At 44.4% G+C, this 21547-nt stretch overlaps 1 protein-coding gene across 1 annotated transcript; it reads left to right on the forward strand.

Annotated features, from left to right (window-relative positions):
• Positions 1-8130: 8130 nt before the first annotated feature.
• Positions 8131-19231, forward strand: LOC120918333. The gene is made up of 4 exons (XM_040329872.1): positions 8131-10409; positions 12890-13069; positions 14413-14539; positions 18729-19231. The coding sequence occupies exons 1-4, from the start codon at positions 8131-8133 to the stop codon at positions 18774-18776; spliced, it is 2634 nt and encodes an 877-aa protein (XP_040185806.1). The 3' UTR covers positions 18777-19231.
• Positions 19232-21547: the final 2316 nt, after the last annotated feature.

The following is a 21547-nucleotide window of genomic DNA, read 5'->3' on the forward strand; positions in this document are numbered from 1 at the left end:
GACGCGCTTTATTTAAATTAAACACGCCCCCTACCCGCCCAATTTGAATTCCGCCGCGAGAGATACTTACCCCTGCTCCTATGAGGCGCAGCCAATGTTAAGTATAGCCGGCGTTCCCGCGTCGAATTTGAATTTTTACGTAAGCGTCGAAACCACTGACGTCCTAGCGACGTCAGTGGGAGCAATGCACGCCGGGAAATTTCACGGACGGCGCATGCGCATTTAAATCGGCGCGGGAACGCGCCTGATTTAAATAGTACACTCCCCCTAGCCGCGGAATTTGAATTCCGCCGGGGGATTTAGGATCCGCCGTCGCAAGTTTGGAGGTAAGTGGTTTGTGAATTAGCCACTTGCCTCCTAAACTTGCGGGAGCGGATCTTAATTCACGTAGATCGAGCGGATCTATAGATCCGCTGAGCTACGTGAATCTGGCCCAATATGTTATTGGCTGTTATGGGTGCAAATTGCGCTCGATTATTCATTGAAACCGTTTATGTTCGTTATTCATAAAGTAACAAGTAAAGGCAAAACTAAAATAGATGGTGGTGATGGAACCACAATAGAAGTTCTCACAAACTGAAATGATAATTACAGATGAAGACTGGATTGAGAACATAGCAGTTGTGATTTTACAGTGGGGTTCATATAAGGATCTTGCTGACCATGAGATGACAGCAGAGTGACAGAGAGAAGCCCAGGTTGGGTCCGGGTGACATGCGGAGGACAGCATCGGGCGCGATGTACCTGTGCAGATTTGTGCTCTGCTGTCTGGGGAGTTATGTCATTGGAGCTGGAGCGGGTAAGTCTAGATTGATGATCTAATAATCCAAGTTATCCAAGTTTATATTGAGCAAATTGCCATTGTGCGCCTATACCCTGGGCAGCAGAATAGGAGGTGGCAGCACTATACCCATGGGCGTCCGCTCCATAGGGCAAGGGGGGTCGTTGCCCCCCCCTGGAATCGCCAGGGAGAGCCAGGAGCAGGGCCGAACTGGCCCTGGGGCCGATTTAAGCGGTGACTGCAGCACTTTCCCCCCCTCTAGTTGTCCCTTATTTAGAGTGCCTGTCCCTCTTCTGGAATCAAACCCATTTGGCCCTCATTCCAAAAGATTCCTCTTTTAGATCTGAAATAAATATACTGTCAATATAGTGTAGTGTTCTGGTCAAGGGAAAGGGGTGCTGTGTAATGTAAAGGGGTCCAGTGATGCTGGGTGCTGTGTAATGTAATGGGTTCCAGAGGTGCAGTTGTGGAGAGGGGGTACACAGTAGTGACAAAGAGATATTGAAAGATGCAGGGGGCACAGTGGGTTGTTTTTCCTTTTTTACGTGGGGGGGGCGCTTTAAACCCCCACTAGCGGTCGAAGAAAGGGTAAAATGCAACTGTGTATCGTCACTGCCAAATCGCCCCCCTCTGAAAAAATTTCACCGGACGCCCATGACTATACCTACGATCTTTAGACTAAGCATTTCCTTTGTCTTTTAATTTTGTCATGGCTGATCAAGTTTTGTAGAAAAATCATTGGCCCGGATTCAGAGAGAAATTGCGCCTGCGTAACCATCGTTACGCAGCGCAATTGCTTACTTGCGCCGGCGTAACGAATGCTCCTGATTCAGGAACCTCGTTACGCCGACTGCAGCCTAAGATATGCGTGGCATAAGGCTCTTATGCCCGCATATCTTAGGCTGCATTCTTGCGATGGCCGCTAGGTGGCGTTCCCGTTGTGCTCAGCGTATAGTATGCAAATTGCATACTAACGCCGATTCACAACGTTACGCGAGCCCTGCGTACGCAGTTTACGTCGTTTGCGTACGGTGGTTTTCGCGTAAGGCTGCCCCTGCTATTAGCAGGGGCAGCCAATGTTACGTATACCCGTCGTTCCCGCGTCGCGAAATTTGAACTTTACGTAGTTTGCGTAAGTGATTCGTGAATGGCGCTGGACGCCATTCACGTTCACTTTGAAGCAAATGACGTCCTTGCGACGTCATTTGCCGCAATGCACGTCGGGAAAGTTTCCAGACGGAGCATGCGCTCTACGATCGGCGCAGGAACGCGCCTAATTTAAATGATTCCCGCCCCCTACAGGATCATTTAAATTGCGCGCGCTTACGCCGGGCATTTTGCCGGAGCGCCCACGCAATTAACAGAGGTACTGCGCCTCCGTAAAAACTGCGCAAAGGTACCTGAATCTACCCCATTGTTCTTCCTACCATAAGGCTAGGTAAGGATTTATATTAGTTAGTACCCTTTACCCATCTACCTATGATAGACAATACACGTCCCGGCATTGGACAAGTGTGCTGTCTATCAAACCAGGAGGCGGGACTTGTGTGACGGTGGGCATCCCAGCGATTCAAATTAAAGCTTTCACAGTGGGCGACGCTAGCCTGAGACCCCACAGTGTGTGGCACCTGGGGCGGACCGCCCCCCTCTGCCTCACTACAAGCCCAAGATTGGCCCTGCACCTGGCGTCGCCCCTGCAATCCGGGGAGCAAATTTGGGGACAGACTGACTTCAGGGACAGTGTCCTCAGACCGGGGACTGTCCCCGGAAACCAGGGACTTCTGGTCACCGTATCTTAAGTAACCGCTTAAGCCCCGGACCATTTTGGTGGTTAAAGACCGGGTCACTTTTTGCGAATTCCACACTGCGTCGCTTTAACTGACAATTGCACAGTCGTGTGACGTGGCTCCCAAACAAAATTGACGTCCTTTTTTTCCCACAAATAGAGCTTTCCTTTGGTGGTATTTGATCACCTCTGCGATTTTTATTTTTTTTTGGCGCTATAAACAAAAATCGAGCGACAATTGAAAAAAAAAAAACAACAATATTTTGTACTTTTTGCTGTAATAAATATCCCCCAAAAATATATAAAATGTAAAAAAAAATTCCACAGTTTAGTCCGATACGTATTCTTCTACATATTTTCGGTAAAGAAAAATCGCAATAAGCGTTTATAATTATTTGGTTTGCGCAAAAGTTATAGCTTCTACAAAATAGGGAAAAGTTTTATGGCATTTATGGCGATCAGCGATTTTTATTGTGACTGCGACATTATAGCGGACACATCGGACACTTTTGACACCATTTTGGGACCATTGTCATTTTTACAGCGATCAGTGCTAAAAAATGCACTGGTTACTGTAAAAATTACACTGGCAGTGAAGGGGTTAACCACTAGGTGGCGCTGCAGGGGTTAAGTGTTCCCTAAGAAGTGATTCTAACTGTTTGGGGGCGTGGCTACACGTGACATGTCACTAGGCAGAATAGGGGAATGCCTTGTTTACAAAGGCATTCCCCCGTTCTGCTCTTGCCGACCGCAATGGCGGGACTCCCCGGAACATCAAGTTCCCGGGACCTGCGGCCACACTCGAGAGGCGCGGGCCCGCTGGGCGGCAGATTCAAATGGACGTACCTGTACGCCAATCTGCCTGCCCGTGCCATTCTTCCGACATACATCGGCGTGCAGGGGTTGGCAAGTGGTTAAACTGCCTACATTGTTGCCATACCTCCCAACTTTTTGAGATGGGAATGGCGGACACCTATCAGCAAATGTATGCAGGCATAGGACACACCCCATTGCCACGCCCCCTTAAAGGAGAATTGTACAAAAAAAAAAACAAGGATTGGTTAAACCCACAAGTCCTTTTTTTACCACTACTATTATTTTATATTGGCTTTTTTCAATTTACAAATGCAGCAATTTATAAATCTGATGAAAGGTTTAGAACTGGAAAACACTTTTTGAAAGATAAAAAGTACATTTTATAGATTATAGATCAGACCAAAATGAGGGACAAATGAGGAGGAATGAGCGACAGAGGGACATTGCTCCAAATCAGGGACAGTCCCTTGAAATCAGGGACAGTTGGGAGCTATGTTGTTGCTAGTAAGTTTACTTTAACCACTTGCCGCCCGCCATTGACAGATTGACGTCGGCAAAGTGGTTGCTAAATCCTGACTGGACGTCATATGACGTCCTCAGGATATTGAGCCGCTGCGCGCCCCCGGGGGCGCGCATCGCGGCGATCGTTGTTGCAGGGTGTCAGTCTGACACCCCGCAACACCGATCGAGGTAAAGTGTCTCTCACGGAGACATTTTTTCACGTGATCAGCCGTGTCCAATCACGGCTGATCGCGATGTAAACAGGAAGAGCCGTTGACCGGCTCTTCGTCACTCGTGTCTGATAGACGCGAGTAGAGGAGAGCAGATCGGCGGCTCTCCTGACAGGGGGGGTTTGCGCTGATTGTTTATCAGCACAGCCCCCCCCCCCTCGGATCCACACACTGGACCACCAGGGAGTGCTCAATAGAGCACAAATAGTAAAAAAAAAATGCAATTGATGCCAATCAGTGCCCACAAATGGGCTCTGACTGTAGCAATGCCATCAGTATCACCCCTCAGTGCCACCCAGTATCAATCAGTGCCACCCAGTGTCCATCAGTGCCACCCAGTGTCCATCAGTGCCACCTCTTAGTGCCCATCTATGCCCAGTGCCCACCTATCAGTGCCCATCAGTGCCGCCCATGAGTGCCCATCAGTGCCGCCCATGAGTGCCCATCAGTGCCGCATACCAGCGCCGCCTATCAGTGCCCATCAGTGCTGCCTATCAGTGCCCACCAGTGCTGCCTATCGGTGCCCACCAGTGGCACCTCATCGGTGCCCACCAGTGGCACCTCATCGGTGCCCACCAGTGCCGCCATATCAGTGCCCATAATTGAAGAAGAAAACTTACTTATTTACAAAAAAATGAACAGAAAAAAAATAAAAACTTAATTTTTTTCAAAAATGTCGGTCTTTTTTTAGTTGTTGCGCAAAAAATAAAAACCGCAGAGGTGATCAAATACCACCAAAAGAAAGCTCCATTTGTGGGTAAAAAAGGACGTCAATTTTGTTTGGGTACAGCGTAGCATGACCGCGCAATTGTCATTCAAATTGCGACAGCGCTGAAAGCTGAAAATTGGCTTGGGCGGGAAGGTGCGTAAGTGCCTGGTATGGAAGTGGTTAAGGGCTTCAATAAAGCAGAGTAGAGCTTGTTTTGTATATCTGTATTGCTTACTGTATCAGGTGCTCTTCAGAGGAATATTTGCAAGCTAATACTAAATCAGGCCCACGTGTTTAAGGCTTAAAATGATGGATGATAAAAGTGGGGAGCCTGTAGAAAAAGGAGCTATATTTTCTGTGCTGTCAGGGCAGCGGAATCCCTCAATAGAGCCGAGAGTTTATGAATACATTTTCTGATCATAAATAATAGAAATGTGCTTTCATTAGCTGTACCTTCAGCGCCATTTGTAGGTGACGTGACAGGCGATGGCAGCAACCTATTTCAGCTATTTGCAGTGACTTAAGTAGATAAAAAAAAGCAACCAATTTCATTTCCTTTGCTAATTTTACTGCACATTTCAGGGGGCGACAATCTGGCAGGTTAAAAAGTTAATTGTCTGCATTCTGTTTCTGAATGACACTGAGCACATTCTTTATGCTCACTGTATTTTAAAACTAAAAACATTTTACAGACTTTCCTGAGTGAAATAACCAATTTATTTGACTAATTAACAGAAATCACAATTGTTAGCTATATTAATGATACATTATATAAATACTGGCAAAGCTAATACATGCGTTGCTTATATCGCCACCTGCTGGCCAAAACCACCTTGCACCTAATATTTTACAATAGACTAGCGTCTCAGTAGAGGAGATTTACTAAAACCAGAGGCCCGGATTCAGAAAGGACTTATGACGACGTATCTCCAGATACGCCGTCGTAAGTTCAAATGTGCGACCGTCGTATCAATAGGCTTATTCAGGAAAGCAGATACGCCTGAATTTTGGCAAGATACGACCGACGTAAGTCTCCTACGCCGTCGTATCTTGGGTGCATATTTACGCTGGCCGCTAGGGGCGCTTCCGTTGATTTACGCGTCGAATATGTAAATGAGCTAGATACGCCGATTCACGAACGTACTTGCGCCCATCGCAGTAAGCTACTCCGTTTACGTAAGGTGTACGTCTGGCGGAAGTTTACACCTCATAAAGCAGGGGTAAGTCATGTTAAAGCGGAGGTTCACCCTAAAAAACAACTAATTCTTTATCTACCATCCCATCCAGCATACTAGCGTCAGCTACAGTATGCCTTCTTTTTTTTTTTTTTGCGCTGTACTTACAGTTTAATCCTTCAGTTTAGTTTCAGACTCCCGCGGGGAGTAGGCGTTCCTATGAAGAGGAGAACATGATTGACGTCCGGCTATGGCGCGTCACGCGTTCCGAAAATAGCCGGAGTAGGACTCGGCTCTTCACGGTGCTATGCGGCGCCTGCGCACAGACTAGGAGCTGACTGCGCAGGCGCCGTATATATCCGAGTCCTATTTCGGCTAATTTCGGAAGGCGTGACGTGCCATAGCCGGACGTCAATCATGTTCCCCTCTTCATAGGAACGCCTATTTCCCCGCCTGAGTCTGAAACGAAACTGGACGATTAAACGGTAAGTACAGCGCAAAAAAAAAAAAAACAAGGCATACTGTAGCTGACGCTAGTATGCTGGATGGGATGGTAGATAAAGAATTTTTTTTTTTTAGGGTGAACCCCCGCTTTAAGGTATGGATGTCGGAAACGTCGGAACAGCCGTCGTATTTTACGTCGTTTACGTAAGTCATACGTGAATGGGGCTGGGCGTAGGTTACGTTCACGTTGCATGAATGGATCCGGCGTATCTTAGGGAGTAAATTCAACATGATTCTGAGCATGCGCGCGCTTACGCTGTTCGTTCGGCCATGCATTTACATGGGGTCACGCTTCATTATAATATAACATGCCCACTGCCTTGCTATTTTGAATTACGCGGGCTTACGCCGGCCCATTTACGTTACGCCGGCGTACATATGGGAGCAAGTGCTTTGTGAATACTGAACTTGCCTCACAATGATGCGCTACGCCTATCTAAAGATGCGCCGATCTCTCTGAATCCCAGGCAGAAAGTGCAAAATCCGGTGCAGCTCTGCATAAAAACCATCAGCTTCCAGGATTTATTGTCAAAGCCTCACCACTTAAGGACTGCCTAACGACAATATACGTTGGCAAAGTGGCACGGCTGGGCATAAGCACGTACAGGTACGTCCCCTTTAGGAGCCCAGCCATGGGTTTGCGAACTCCGTAACCGCGCCCGCGGGACCTGATCACCACCAGTGTCCCACGATCGGGTCACAGAGCTGAAGAACGGGGAGAGGTGAGTGTAAACAAACCTTTCCCCGTTCTTCCTAGTCAGTGTCACTGATCGTCCATTCCCTGTCATAGGGAACGACGATCAGTGACATCACACACAAAGCCACGCCCCCACACAGTAAGAATCACTCCCTTAGGTCACACTTAACCACTTCAGCGCCCCCTACAGGTTAACCCCTTCACTGCTAGTGTAATTTTCACAGTAATCAGTGCATTTTTATAGCACTGATCGCTGTAAAAATTACAATGGTCCCATGGTGTCAAAAGTGTCCGATGTGTCCGCCATTACTAGTAAAAAAAAAATATTAAGAAAAATGCCATAAAACTATCCCCTATTTTGTAGACGCTATAACTTTTGCGCAACCCAATCAATAAACACTTATTGCGATTTTTATTACCAGAAATATGTAGAAGAATACGTATCGGCCTAAATATGTTTTTTTGGGGTTTGTGATAGCAAAAAGTAAAAAATATTAATTTTTTTATTTTTAATTGTCGCTTTATTTTTGTTTATAGCGCAAAAAATAAAATCCGCAGAGGTGATCAAATACCACCAAAAGAAAGCTCTATTTGTGGGGAAAAAAGGATGTAAATGTTGTTTGGGAGCCACTTCACATGACCGCGCAATTGTCAGTTAAAGCGACGCAGTGCCGAATCTCAAAAAATGCTCTGGGGCTGAAGGGGTTAAAGGCACCCGTTGAGAATTTCTAATATGCTGATTCCCTCTAAAATATGCCAACATTGATATTCATTATTATTCCTTTGTCTCAATTCAATATTCAGTTGATATTCATTCTTCTCTGTATAAATCCCTGTGACGCATGCACCAGTCTCATTAGCTTCTAAGGAAGACCTGTATTCCCTGATAACTGACAGTATATATGTAATTGTTTGTGTTACAATTCTAGACATGAACATCTTGCAAAAACCTCCAACTAAACTGACCTCAGAGGTTTTGTTAAGTGACCCCGTCAGACTGTGGTTGCCTCATTCACAATCACCGATGAAACATGTGGAAATCCTGGAAATAAGGGGCATTTTTAAAAAGATTGTAAAGTTTCAAGAAATGAAACCTATCGAGGATACGTTGATGATATTAAACAACAGAAAAAAGAAGCCTATAAATCTAAACAAAGGCAGAAAAAATGATTACATTAAAAAAAGACTGTCAAGTAGAAAGAACAAAAAGATCATAGGCAATAAAAAAACGAAAAATGGCACCATAAAAAAAATTCCCAATGGTCCTTTAATGAAGTGGAACAAGAAAAAATTTGTTGAAAGGGAATTCGGAAAGGCCAGAAGATCAAAAAGACCCAACAAGCACCTATCCAGTGCGAAACACAGAAAGCCAAAAGAAGATGAGATGTATAGCGAGGTCAAACGTAAGACACCAAGAACAATTATTGAATTATTCCCAAGACTTAGCAGAAATAAGAAACAAGTTCGAAAAACGAAGGTACTGGACAGAAGACCCAACTCTTCCAGTAAAGCCTTAGAAAGAACTGGATTATCGATTCCAGTGTCTCCAAATGGAGACAAACACCAAGAACTTGTTCATAGCGCTGATGGAGAAATGTTTTCTAAAGAAGAAACTATAAGTACTATAAAGAACGAATTGAGAAGACTGCCTATTCATGATGACGAGAATAACACAAACAAGCAGTTTAAATTTTTTTTTGAAGCATTCGCCACAGTGGTCACCACTACATTCGATGGATTAAAAGAGTCGGTCTTTTTGACACATGCAACCACCCCCAATTCTGAGATAGTATCACAAAGGTCCAAAGAGCTCCATAAATCAAAAAACAATGAATCAAAAAGCAGCAAATCCTCCTTGGGAGCTACTACAGGCATATCAGTGATTCCACCTACTAGTACTCAGAATAAAATAATGTCCACTAAAGTGACTCCTTATATGAATGAAATCAGAGGAGACAAAGACTCACTGGAAAAGACGGCAAACAGACCAAAAACACTGAGCTGGGACAAAAGAGTTTTGGAGCTCACAGAAGCTCTACCCTTAACTACAGGCATCTCCTTGGACCACTGGATAAAAACAAACCTGGAATTACAACCTATGGAAATTGGGAGTGGCATAGTTGATGACCAGATAAAAATATTACTTCCTAACAACTCTGCTTTCCAAGTAGAGAGTAGTGGAGATTCTCACATAGAGGTAGAGCTTGGTCATAGGAATAGAACTCTACAGGTGACAGAACCAAATCATGTGCAATCAACAGGAAGTACTCTCCCTTATCCTACAGACCACAAAGGAAGTACTCTCCCTTATCTTACAGACCACAAAGGAAGTACTCTCCCTTATCCTACAGGCCACAAAGGAAGTACTCTCCCTTATCCTACATGCCACAAAGGTAGTACTCTCCCGTATCCTACAGACCAAAAAGGAAGTACTCTCCCTTATCCTACAGACCAAAAAGGAAGTACTCTCCCTTATCCTACAGGCCACAAAGGAAGTACTCTCCCGTATCCTACAGACCACAAAGGAAGTACTCTCCCTTATCCTACAGGCCACAAAGGAAGTACCCTCCCGTATCCTACAGACCACAAAGGAAGTACTCTCCCGTATCCTACAGACCACAAAGGAAGTACTCTCCCTTATCCTACAGGCCACAAAGGAAGTACCCTCCCGTATCCTACAGATCACAAAGGAAGTACTCTACATTATCCTACAGACCACAAAGGAAGTACTCTCCCTTATCCTACAGGCCACAAAGGAAGTACTCTCCCTTATCTTACAGACCACAAAGGAAGTACTCTCCCTTATCCTACAGACCACAAAGGAAGTACTCTCCCTTATCCTACAGGCCACAAAGAAAGTACTCTCCCTTATCCTACAGACCAAAAAGGAAGTACTCTCCCTTATCTTACAGACCACAAAGGAAGTACACTCCCTTATCCTACAGGCCACAAAGGAAGTACTCTCCCTTATCCTACAGACCACAAAGATGGCAATATCACAAACACAGTCACTGATGTCAGTGAAGAGATACGTGATAATGTCTTCAGGCCCCTGGAGATGGTAATGAACTATGGTTCTGAAACAACATACTGCAAACCAGGATACAAATACTACGCTGGAGCGTGCAAAAGCATGTGCAATATGGGGGATTTCTACTGTGAAAATGGTGGACAGTGTGTGATCGTGGAAAATTTGGGAGCAATGTGCAGGTGAGAACATCAAATACATAATAAATAATATTACTTAAAAATAGATCAATAAAGTAGAATTATAGGCAAAACTTTGTTTTCATTTTGGATAGAGTAAGGGAGAGTTATAACCCCTGTCAGATTATTTTTTGCCATCTGTTTCCCATTGGGGAGATTTCCCTTCACTTCCTGTCCCAAAGCCAAAACAGGAAGTGAGAGGAAATCCCTGCAAATTCTGGGTATTTCTAGGAGACCCCCAGGTAACCAGAACTATTGTCCCCATTGGAAGGTTTCAAATGTATTACTTTTATGGGTACAACCCAATTTGGGATTTTTCTTTACTTTCACTTTTAATGATAATGGTAAACAGGACAAATAGAGAGGGTGACACAGAAAACAGTACAAACTGACAGATGTTCTAATCCCTCTCCACTGTATATAAAACTAATAAAAAATATTTTGCCTTTAGTTGTATATTAACCACTTGATGACCGACTCACACCGATATACGTCGTCAGAATGTCTCTCTTGCGCAAACTGACGTATCTGTATGTCAGTCCAATAAAGCAGGATAGCGGACGCGTGCCTGCCGCAGGGATCTTTGGGATCTTTTATCATCTTGATTGGCCATCCTGGGATGATGTAACTGCTGAGCATGCGCAGCTCGGTGTGCATTATCAGAAATTGGGAACAGGCAGGTAAAACGGAAAATTGTTATCAATACTTACTGTAATTTTCCTTTCCTGGCCTGTCCTCACGTCAGCACAGCTCATTGTGTGCTGACGTGAGGCTGGCCAGGAAAAATCTTTATTGCAGAAGAGATATAGTATCTCTTCTGCAACAAAAAGTCTGCCTGTTATTACTTTTTCATATTTTATAATGTAAGGTTCCATTTGAATGGAAATTCCTCCAACATGCATACATTCAGTAGCAGTGCCACAATCAATGGAAGAAGAATTATCTACAATGTTAACATGGCAATGATGCTTCAGATGTTTCCTTCTGCCTAGGGCAGTGGTTCTCAACCCCTCTAGTGCCATGACCCCTTGATACATTTTTCCAAGTGGTGGGGACCCCTAACAGTAAAATGATTTTAGTAGCGTGGGTTGTCAGCACCCAGGCAAGACAAGTAATTTGCACCCCAGCCCGCGGGCATTTAGCGCTCCCTGAGTCCCTTCCACTCGTACAGTATTAAAACCCCTTATAGTACATTTTAGGATGTACCACTCTTTCTCGTTGTTCTCCTTTCTTTCCCTTTTATCCCTCTCTATCCTAATTTCTTGTTCCCCCCCACCCCTCTCTCTAGCCATCTTTCTTGTGCTTTATCTTATTCTTTCTCTTCCTTTTTCTTGTTCCTCCCCCTCTTTTCCTCTCCCTTCCTATTCTATTCCTATTCCCTTCCTATTCTCTATTTTTATTCCTTCAATTACTCCTTGGTGGGGGGAATGGGATGAGTGGCAGTGCTGGCGGGGAGTTGGGATGAGTGGTGGTGCTGGCAGGGAGTTCTGATCGGCCAACTTAGGTGCTCTTGATCAAGGTCATCTGCTGATCTGAGAACTGTAGTGGGGACTTTTAATGGCAACTAAAATCACAGGTAGTGTTACTCACTGTGTCTCCTACTTTGTGGTGTCTTGCAGCAGTGACACCTATGCCGAAATCAGGAGATAGGGTCTCCTTCAGCCAGATGCAGCTCTAGGCTATGTGAGGCATTAGGCAAAACTTGACATGGGGCCCCACTCACACCCATGATGGGAAAAATAATTAAAGAACAAGAGCCTCTTCCCCACAACCCTGGCCGGTAGTTGTGGGGGTCTGCGGGCAGGGGGCTTATCGGAATCTGGAAGCCCCCTTTAACAAGGCGGCCCCCAGATCCTGCTATTTAATAACTAAGGGGCGGGGGCCACCCAGTGACGTCACCTGGTGAACCCGCCCCTTGTGACGACATTGATCAAGGGCATACTGGGTCATTGATGTCACACGGGGTGGTGTCACTGATATTCACTGGTTGTTAGGGACGCTGGTAGCCCCACAACTGAGTCGGGGCTCATAATACTGCCTGAGCACAGCAGCGTTAAGGTCCTCTGTCCCTCAAAACTGGGGTAATGCATTGGGCAAGTTAGGCGGCCGCGAGGCCCCTGTGAGTGTGAGGCCTTAGGCGACCGCCTAATTTGCCTAATTAAAGAGCCGCCTCTGCCTTCAGCCCCTCCCACTTCACATTCCTCACCAGTCAGCTGACCTCTAGTCTCTGCCGCCCACCCATGCCGTGAACTGAATGGGTGGCTGCAAAGACGCTGAGCGGGTGGCCACAGGCTCCAGGAACAGCCCAGCTGGGCGGCTGAGAAAAGGCTGGGAGAGCGGTGTGGGCTTCAGGAACAGCCCGGGATTTGGTGACCCCTGGCAAATGGTCATTCAACCCCAGAGGGGTTTCCGACCCCCATGTTGAGAACCACTGGCCTAGTATATGACACCAATACTACTATGGTTGTGTCTCTTTTCTGCAGATGTCACCAGACAAACAGCTTGTGTTACAGAGGAGAGTGCTGCCGGCTATCCCTGACACCTCTCCAGTTAATATGTGTGATTGGCAGCTGCTGCATCTTCGTGTCAGTTTTCCTGGGATCAATCTCTCTCTTGATCCGGAGAATGGATATCAAGGCGGTGTCTAAATCTGTGAGGACCAGGTTAGTAGCTGGACCATTGGTGTGCGCAGCCCATTGCATTAGGGTGTTCACCCCAGAGCACAAACACACATGTGTGTATATCAGCAGAGCAGTGGATGGTGTCAGTAGAGCAAAGATTGGCGTCAGCAGTGTTTATTTTTTTTTAAATTTACAATTTTTTTTTTTTAATATTTTTTTTATAATATTTTTTATTATTAAGCCCTTGGGGGGCTTTGGTGAAATATCATGGGTCTTAACAGACCTCTGACGTCTAGCATTTTTGGCTGGGGACACTGCTTAAGGGGGAGGAGCCAATGGGGGACCTGAAAAGTAGAGGATTGGAGCTGCTCTGTGCAAAACCACTGAGCAGGTAAGTATAACATGTTTGTAATTGTTTTCTTTTAAAAGGAAGATTTAATATCACTTTAAATCATCGGTCCCATTGTTGCAATAAAAGAAAAATAAATGAAATGCTTTCCCTGAATAGGAAAATGATTTTCACCACCATGATGTTCTACAATGTTTTACTTTGCATGCAGTGTATAGGACAGCATTTACTTATTACAGGATTTATATACTGTAGTGCCTACAGTTATACAGCACAGTACATGCTCTACGTTCAAATCGATCTATGCCTCAAAGACTTTAAAGCGGGAGTTCACCCGAATTTTTTTTTTTTAACATTAGATTGAGGCTCATTTTGTCAAGGTAAATCGGGTGTTTTTTTTTAAATCGAAGCAGTACTTACCGTTTTAGAGATAGATCTTCTCCGCCGCTTCCGGGTATGGTCTTCGGGACTGGGCGTTCCTATTTGATTGACAGGCTTCTGTCAGTCGCATACATCGCGTCACGAGTAGCCGAAAGAAGCCGAACGTCGGTGCGGCTCTATACGACGCCTGCGCACCGACGTTCGGCTACTTTCGGAAAATCGTGACGCCATGTATGCGACCGTCGGAAGCCTGTCAATCAAATAGGAACGCCCAGTCCCGCAGCCCATACCCGGAAGCGGCGGAGAAGATCGCTCTCTAAAACGGTAAGTACTGCTTTGATTTAAAAAAAAACACCCGATTCCCCTTCACAAAACGAGCCTCGATCTAATGTTAAAAATCAACTTTTTGGGTGAACCTCCACTTTAATATCTAATGTTGCTATCTCACACACATACTGTACACACATATTAGGGCTAATTTAGACAGAAGCCATCTATCCTACCAGCATGTCTTTTGGAGTTGTCAGATAAAACTGGAGAATCCAGAGGAAACCGCTAAGCCATTGTGCTAGCTGTAACATGTACTATATCTGTACTCAGTACCACAACATACACAAGGATAACGCCAAATGTATTTAACTTGTTTACCCAGCAGACTATGGATTTCCACTTTGATGCCGTCCTCAAGATCTTCCTCTTTTTCTCATTCAGTGGCATCAGAGTTCACTGCATGCTCAGAATATGGTTCTTCAGACCCGTCTTCATTTACTCACAATAAAGAGGTAAGGAGATGATCAAGCCTTAACCAAGGGCCACTTCATTTAATGGACAGCTTCAACCAAACAGCTAGCCACTTGCCAGTTATGACATTTAGATGTTCTGGGATTGTCTGGTGGAAAGTACATTTAGTGTCACAGGGATTTTCAAGTGTACAGTATGTATAGCCAAAACCCTTTAATATAGCTTTGGATAGAGTAAGGAAGGTTTAACGTTCTTTACTCTATCCAAAGCTATATAAAGGGGCAGATTAAACCTGTCAGTTTCTGTTTTGCTGTCTGTTTCCCTTTGGGTAGATTTCCCTTCATTTACTGTCTCAGAAATGCTCAATCTCACTTCCCACCAGGACAAATATTGCCACTAAAAATGTTCCACCCTGTTCCTGTTCTGGTGACAACTGTAGCATTTTGGATTTCCCATACATTTTCCTGGTGACCACTGACACACCAGGACACACCCTAGTCACCCTGTGTGCTGCAGATTCCCCCTATTTAAACCCCTGATATTTCACCATAGTCCCCTATGTAAAAAAGAGAAAAAAAGAAAAAGAAATTTGTAAAAAATAATACAAAATAAAACAATACAAATAAAAACTACTGACACCATCCACTGCCCTACTGACACCAATCTCTGCCCTACTGACACCATCCACTGCCCTACTGACACCATCCACTGCCCTACTGACACCAATCTCTGCCCTACTGACACCGTCCACTGCCCTACTGACACCAATCTCTGCCCTACTGACACCATCCACTGCCCTACTGACACCAATCTCTGCCCTACTGACACCATCCACTGCCCTACTGACACCAATCTCTGCCCTACTGACACCGTCCACTGCCCTACTGACACCGTCCACTGCCCTACTGACACCAATCTCTGCCCTACTGACACCAATCTCTGCCCTACTGACACCATCCTCTGCCCTACTGACACCATCCACTGCCCTACTGACACCAATCTCTGCCCTACCGACACTAATCTCTGCCCTACTGACACCGTCCACTGCTCTACTGACACTGTCAATATATATACATGTGCACATACACATATGTGTTTGAGGTGAACATCCGAATGCAATAGGTGGTGCATACCCATGGCTGGGGTATTCTGGGGCAAAAGAATACAAATATCAAGTAACAAAGCTGCCACCAACACACGGGACACTCTTCATTCATGTAAGTACCATCCCTGGTGCTGATGAAAAAGAAAACCAGCTTTAATTAGAAACACAGGAGACATGCCGTTATATAACTTTTATTTCCTTTAGTTAGGTTGTTACAGAGAAATGCTACCAAGTGTAACATTCTCTGCATCTCCTGTCACAACCACTAGAGGTCAGGATTAGACCATATGGGTTTTAGTGTCAAATTGAGACCTAATTTACACATTTGTGGTGCGGTATGTCGTGCTTTAACCTTGATTTTTAATGGGCTGCCAGCACACAGCAATAGCCATTAACACACTTGTACTTTGTTTTATTATATATAGTTTTATATCAAGTTTTGACATAATGACACAATAAACAAGATTGATACATATATATCATAATCAAGCTAATAAACATAAAATTGGCATATATTAAAACCTCTTACAGAGAGCAACAATTGTCATTTCTACATCTCTTTATTTTAATCGCACCGGACCCGCTGCAGAGATATGTAAACCGGCTCCATAGAGAGACAGTCAAAATCTCCCGCTATTGCGAATTGGATGCGGAGAAGTCACATCCAATTCGCAATGATGTGAACCCAGCCTAAAGGTCCCAGGGATTAGGAGAAAAAAAAATAATAATGGGGAGGGAGAAAAGTAGGGTCAGAAGAGCCATCCAAAGGGGAATCTCCTGAAACAAATAATAAGTGGAATGTGAAAGAGAGCTACTCAGTATTGTAAATTCGTAAAAAAAAAAAAAAAAAGGAAGAGCATTTTGATTATCTAAGTAGCACACCACAACACAAATTATATTAAAAGGATTTTTTAGTAAGATGTGTTGGGGCCATAGGTGTGCGCAGCCTATTACATTAGGGTGTGCACCCCAAAGCTCAAACACACATGCGTGTATATATATATATATATATATAGGGCAGTAGGGCAATTGACAGTGTCAGTAGTACAGTTTATGGTGTCAGTGGGCAGGGACTGTTGTCAGTAGTTTTTTTTTATTTATTTTTTTTATTATTACTTTTTATTTTATTATTTTTATTATTTTATTTTATTATTTTTATTATTATTACTTTTTACAATTTTTTTTATTTTTTTTTATAATATTTTTTACAATTATTTTATTTTATTATTATTACTTTTTATTTTATTATTTTTATTATTACTACTTTTTACAATTTTTTAATTACATTTTTTATTTATTTTTTACAATATTTTTTACAATTTTTTATTTTATTTTATTTTATAATTTTTATTATTATTACTTTTTAATTTTATTATTTTTATTATTTTACTTTATTATTTTTATTATTATTACTTTTTACAATTATTATTTTTTTATTTTTTTTTACAATATTTTTTTTCAATACATTTTTATTATTTACTTTTACAATCTTATAGGAGCACCATTAGGGGTGGGGGGGGGGGCTTTGGTGACATTTCAGGGGCCTAAACAGGCCCCTGATATTTCATTTTTGAGACAGAGAAAGGGGCTGAGGACAGAGATTCCTGAGTCGCTTTCTCTGCAGCCAAGCAGCAGGGGGAATCTGTCCAGCACAGGGCGATTAGGGTGTGCCTGGGCACACCTGGCACACCCTGTGCGCATGCCTATGGTTGGGGCACCATTCAAAATGTATGGCACCGCAGCATAATGCAGTAAGTTTTGTGCTTTATATCTTATTCATCAGTGATGTACCAAAGGCAGGGCTTTTTTTCAGCGTTAACGTAGGGGAACGCAGTTCCGGCACCTCCAGCACTGAATGTATACACTATAATGGCAAGGTGCACTGGGTTGTGCTACAGTGTACATTAACCACTTAACCCCCCGGACCATATTGCTTGTCAAAGACCAGAGCACTTTTTGCAATTCGGCACTGCGTCACTTTAACTGACAATTGCGCGGTCGTGCGACGTGGCTCCCAAACAAAATTGGTGTCCTTTTTTTCCCCACAAATAGAGCGTTATTTTGATGGTATTTGATCACCTAGCATAGTTTTTGCGCTATAAACAAAAATAGAGCGGCAATTTTGAAAAAAATGAATATTTTTTACTTTTTGCTATAATAAATATCCCCCAAAAATATATAAAAAAACTTTTTTTTTTCCCTCAGTTTAGGCCGATACGTATTCTTCTACATATTTTTGGTAAAAAAAAAAAATCGCAATAAGCGTTTATTAATTGGTTTGCGCAAAAGTTATAGCATTTACAAAATAGGGGGTATTTTTATTAATATTTTTTTTTTACTAGTAATGGCGGCGATCAGCGATTTTTTTTCGGTACTGCGACATTATGGCGGACACTTTTGACAAATTTTTGGGACCATTGGCATTTTTATAGTGATCAGTGCTATAAAAATGCATTGGATTACTATAAAAATGCCACTGGCCGTGAAGGGGTTAACACTAGGGGGGAGGAAGGTGTTAAGTATGTTCCCTGGGTGTGTTCTTACTGTAGGGGGGGTGGCCTCACTAGGGGAAATGACTGATCTTGTGTTAATACATTGTATGAACAGAAGATCAGCATTTCCCCCCCTGACAGGACCGGGAGCTGTGTGTTCACACACACAGCTCCCGGTCCCCGCTCTGTAACGAGCGATCGCGTGTGCCCGGCGGCGATCGCCTCCGCCGGGCTTGCGCACGGGAGTCGGGGGCGAGCGGGGGGCCCTAGTGGCCTGCGCGAGAGCCGACGTTATATTACGTGCTCTTGCGCAGGGGAGCCGACCTGCCGCCGTAAAACGACGGCGGCTGGTCGGCAAGAGGTTAATGGATAGAAGAAGATCTTCTTCTATCCAATGCACCTGTGCATAGCCAGCACCTTTTTGGTTTAGTGGAACGGAAGCAAAGCCAAGGGATCAGCAGTTTTTAGAGCGGTATCATTTATAATAGAAATAAATATTCCATTAACAGAACATGTACACTAGTATAGTAGAAAAAGGCGTAATCATTCAGGAAAGTAACTCTTATAAATGTAAAGTTAACAATTCTCAATAAAAAATGAATGTCCTTTTCTGTATTATTATTATTATTGCAGGTGACGTATGGCGGCCGTACACTGAAATGTGAGCGTACGCGACTTTGAGGGGTTTCTGCAGAGATACCAGAAGCAGATATTGCAGTCTTATGATGATTGTCTTCTTCATAAAACCCTCATAATTCCCTCTCCAATATTCCTCATTCCTCCGATCCCAGAGCCTTTTTTTTTTCCTTTCCGCAAATGCCTTGCAATGGTCGTGCCGAAGACTTTTAGGGGTTGAGACAGGCAGTAAGGAGCGCTCTTCATGTGTAAATGAGCACTAAATCTGGTGCAATAACACACATGGGAGTGCAGTGACTTTACTGGAGATACATATTTTATATATAGAGATACAGGAGACAAAAATATGGAAACACTACATGATTTGCAGGTGCTAAAGTAACGACATGTTTCAAGTTAAAAGCTGTCAGGAGAGCCACCGATCGGTTCTCCTCATCAGATAAACGGGTCTTCCTGTTTACACTGGGGTAGATTCAAGAAGCAATTGCGCCTGTGTAACCATAGGTTACACAGCGCTAATTGCTTACTTGCCCCGGCGTAACGAGTGCTCCTGATTCAGGAACCTTGTTACGCCGACTGCAGCCTAAGATCTGCGCGGCATAAGGCTCTTATGCCCGCATATCTTAGGCTGCATTCTTGCGGTGGCCGCTAGGTGGCGTTCCCGTTGTGCTCAGTGTATAGTATGCAAATTGCATACTACCTCCGATTCACAACGTTGCGCAAGCCCTGCGTACGCAATTTACGTCGTTTACGTACGGCGGTTTTCACGCAAGGCTGCCCCTGCTATTAGCAGGGGCAGCCCATGTTACGTATACCCGTCGTTCCCTCGTCGCGAAATTTGAATTTTACGTAGTTTGCGTATGTGAATCGTGAATGGCGCTGGACGCCATTCACGTTCACTTTGAAGCAAATGACGTCCTTGCGACGTCATTTGCCGCAATGCACGTCGGGAAAGTTTCCCGACGGAGCATGCGCTCTACGATCGTTGCGGGAACGCGCCTAATTTAAATGATTCCCGCCCCCTACGGGATCATTTAAATTGCGTGCTCTTGCGCCGGGCATTTTGCCGGCGCGCTTGCGCAATTTACGGAGCTTTTGCTCCGTGAATCAAGGCCAGCGGAGCAAATTTGCGGGGGCGCAGGGCAAAAACGTTGCCCTGCGCCTCCGTAAATAATGGGCAATTCTACCTGAATCCGGGCCACTGTAATCAGCCGTGATTGGACACTGCTGATCACGTGGTAAAGAGCTGACTCTTTACCGAGATCGGTGTAGCGGTGTGTCAGACTGACACACCACACCACCGATGCTGATCATATGATGCCCACCGACCAACTGAACCACTGCCTGGCCGTCATTGCTATAGGGTGGGCCGGAAGTGGTTAAGGGGGCTATCCCCCCTTTCCTCACATTCTTTTGCTTCTGCTGCTGCTGCTGCATATTTTGGCTGACCAGGTGCACCCCATGGTGCAGACATTGTTTCCCAAAGACAGCGGCATTTACATAGACAATGATGCATCAATTCACACAGCTGGTGTCAAATCGTGGTTTGATAAACATGCAGACTAAGGCCCCTTTCACACGGGGCGGATCAGTTATGATCCGCCCCGTGAACCTCCGCTTGCTCAGCGGGGATCGCTCCGTTGAATCCTGCTGAGCCGGCGGATGACAGGGCGGTCCCCGAACACTGTGCAGGGGCCGCCCTGTCTTTTCTCCGCTCTCCCCTATGGGGGGATCGGATGAACACGGACCGTCTGTCCGTGATCACCCGATCCGTCAGATGGATGGAAAAGTAGGTTTTTCCTCCGTCACACTTTGGCGGATCGGAGCGGGTCGGATGTCAGCAGGCATGTCACCGCTGACATCCGCGGCTCCATAGAGGAGCACGGAGCGCCCGTTCAGGTCCACCTAAAAAACTGGTGTGAAAGAGCCCAAAGTCTCGTACCTTCCCTGCAGTGGCGGGACCTTAAAGTGATAGTCTCAGATTTTGTCTTTTAAAAATAAAATGCATTCTACAGAGCTTCATTCATTTGTATCTTTTATATCTGCGTAACTGATCCCTACTGAATAAAGTATTTAATTCATGCTTAGAACTTGTTTCCATTTGTGGATCTGTTCTACACATATTTTATATAAAAGTTTGGTAACTACATTGTTTTGTTTTGCCACGTCTCCAGGGCATAATCATCTTTTCTACAGTAGGCATAAACTGTTTTTTTTTGTTCTAAATAAAAGAGCCTGAACAATAAAAACATATTGCTCAACATAATATACCTGTCATGCCCAGAACGTTTTATTATTTCTTTTTATCACATTTTTGTAATGCAATTGGAATACTTTACTTTTATTGATTTTTTTTTTTTATCATAGAGACAAAGAATAATATTTTCCAAAAATTTTGGAGAGAAGTAGAAAAGGCAAAGAAAATAAGATATTAAAGAGAAAGTAAAAGGAGGATAGGACATTGATTAAATATGTGCCTGTCCACAACTTTACCCTACAGATCTTTTAACATTGCCTTGCCACCCATCGTTGATTGTTTGCTTCAGTTGCACTACCAGGGACCAAAAAGCTCCAGGAAAGCTCTTTTCATGCGGATCAAAATGACCACACCTGATCACAGTTGAAAGTAGGGTGACCACATGTCCCGGATGTCAGGTCTGTCCCGGGCACCTTCATTCCAGGACAATACAGTGTCCCCGAATGAAACTAACACAGCCACCCCGGGAATGCCTGGAGGAGCACAATCCCACCCCCTGATTGTGATTGGAGAAATCATAAATCCTGCCTCTTGTGTCCAATCACTGTGCTGTGATTTG

The sequence above is a fragment of the Rana temporaria genome, chromosome 12, assembly GCF_905171775.1.
Source record: "Rana temporaria chromosome 12, aRanTem1.1, whole genome shotgun sequence".
NCBI lineage: Eukaryota > Metazoa > Chordata > Amphibia > Anura > Ranidae > Rana > Rana temporaria.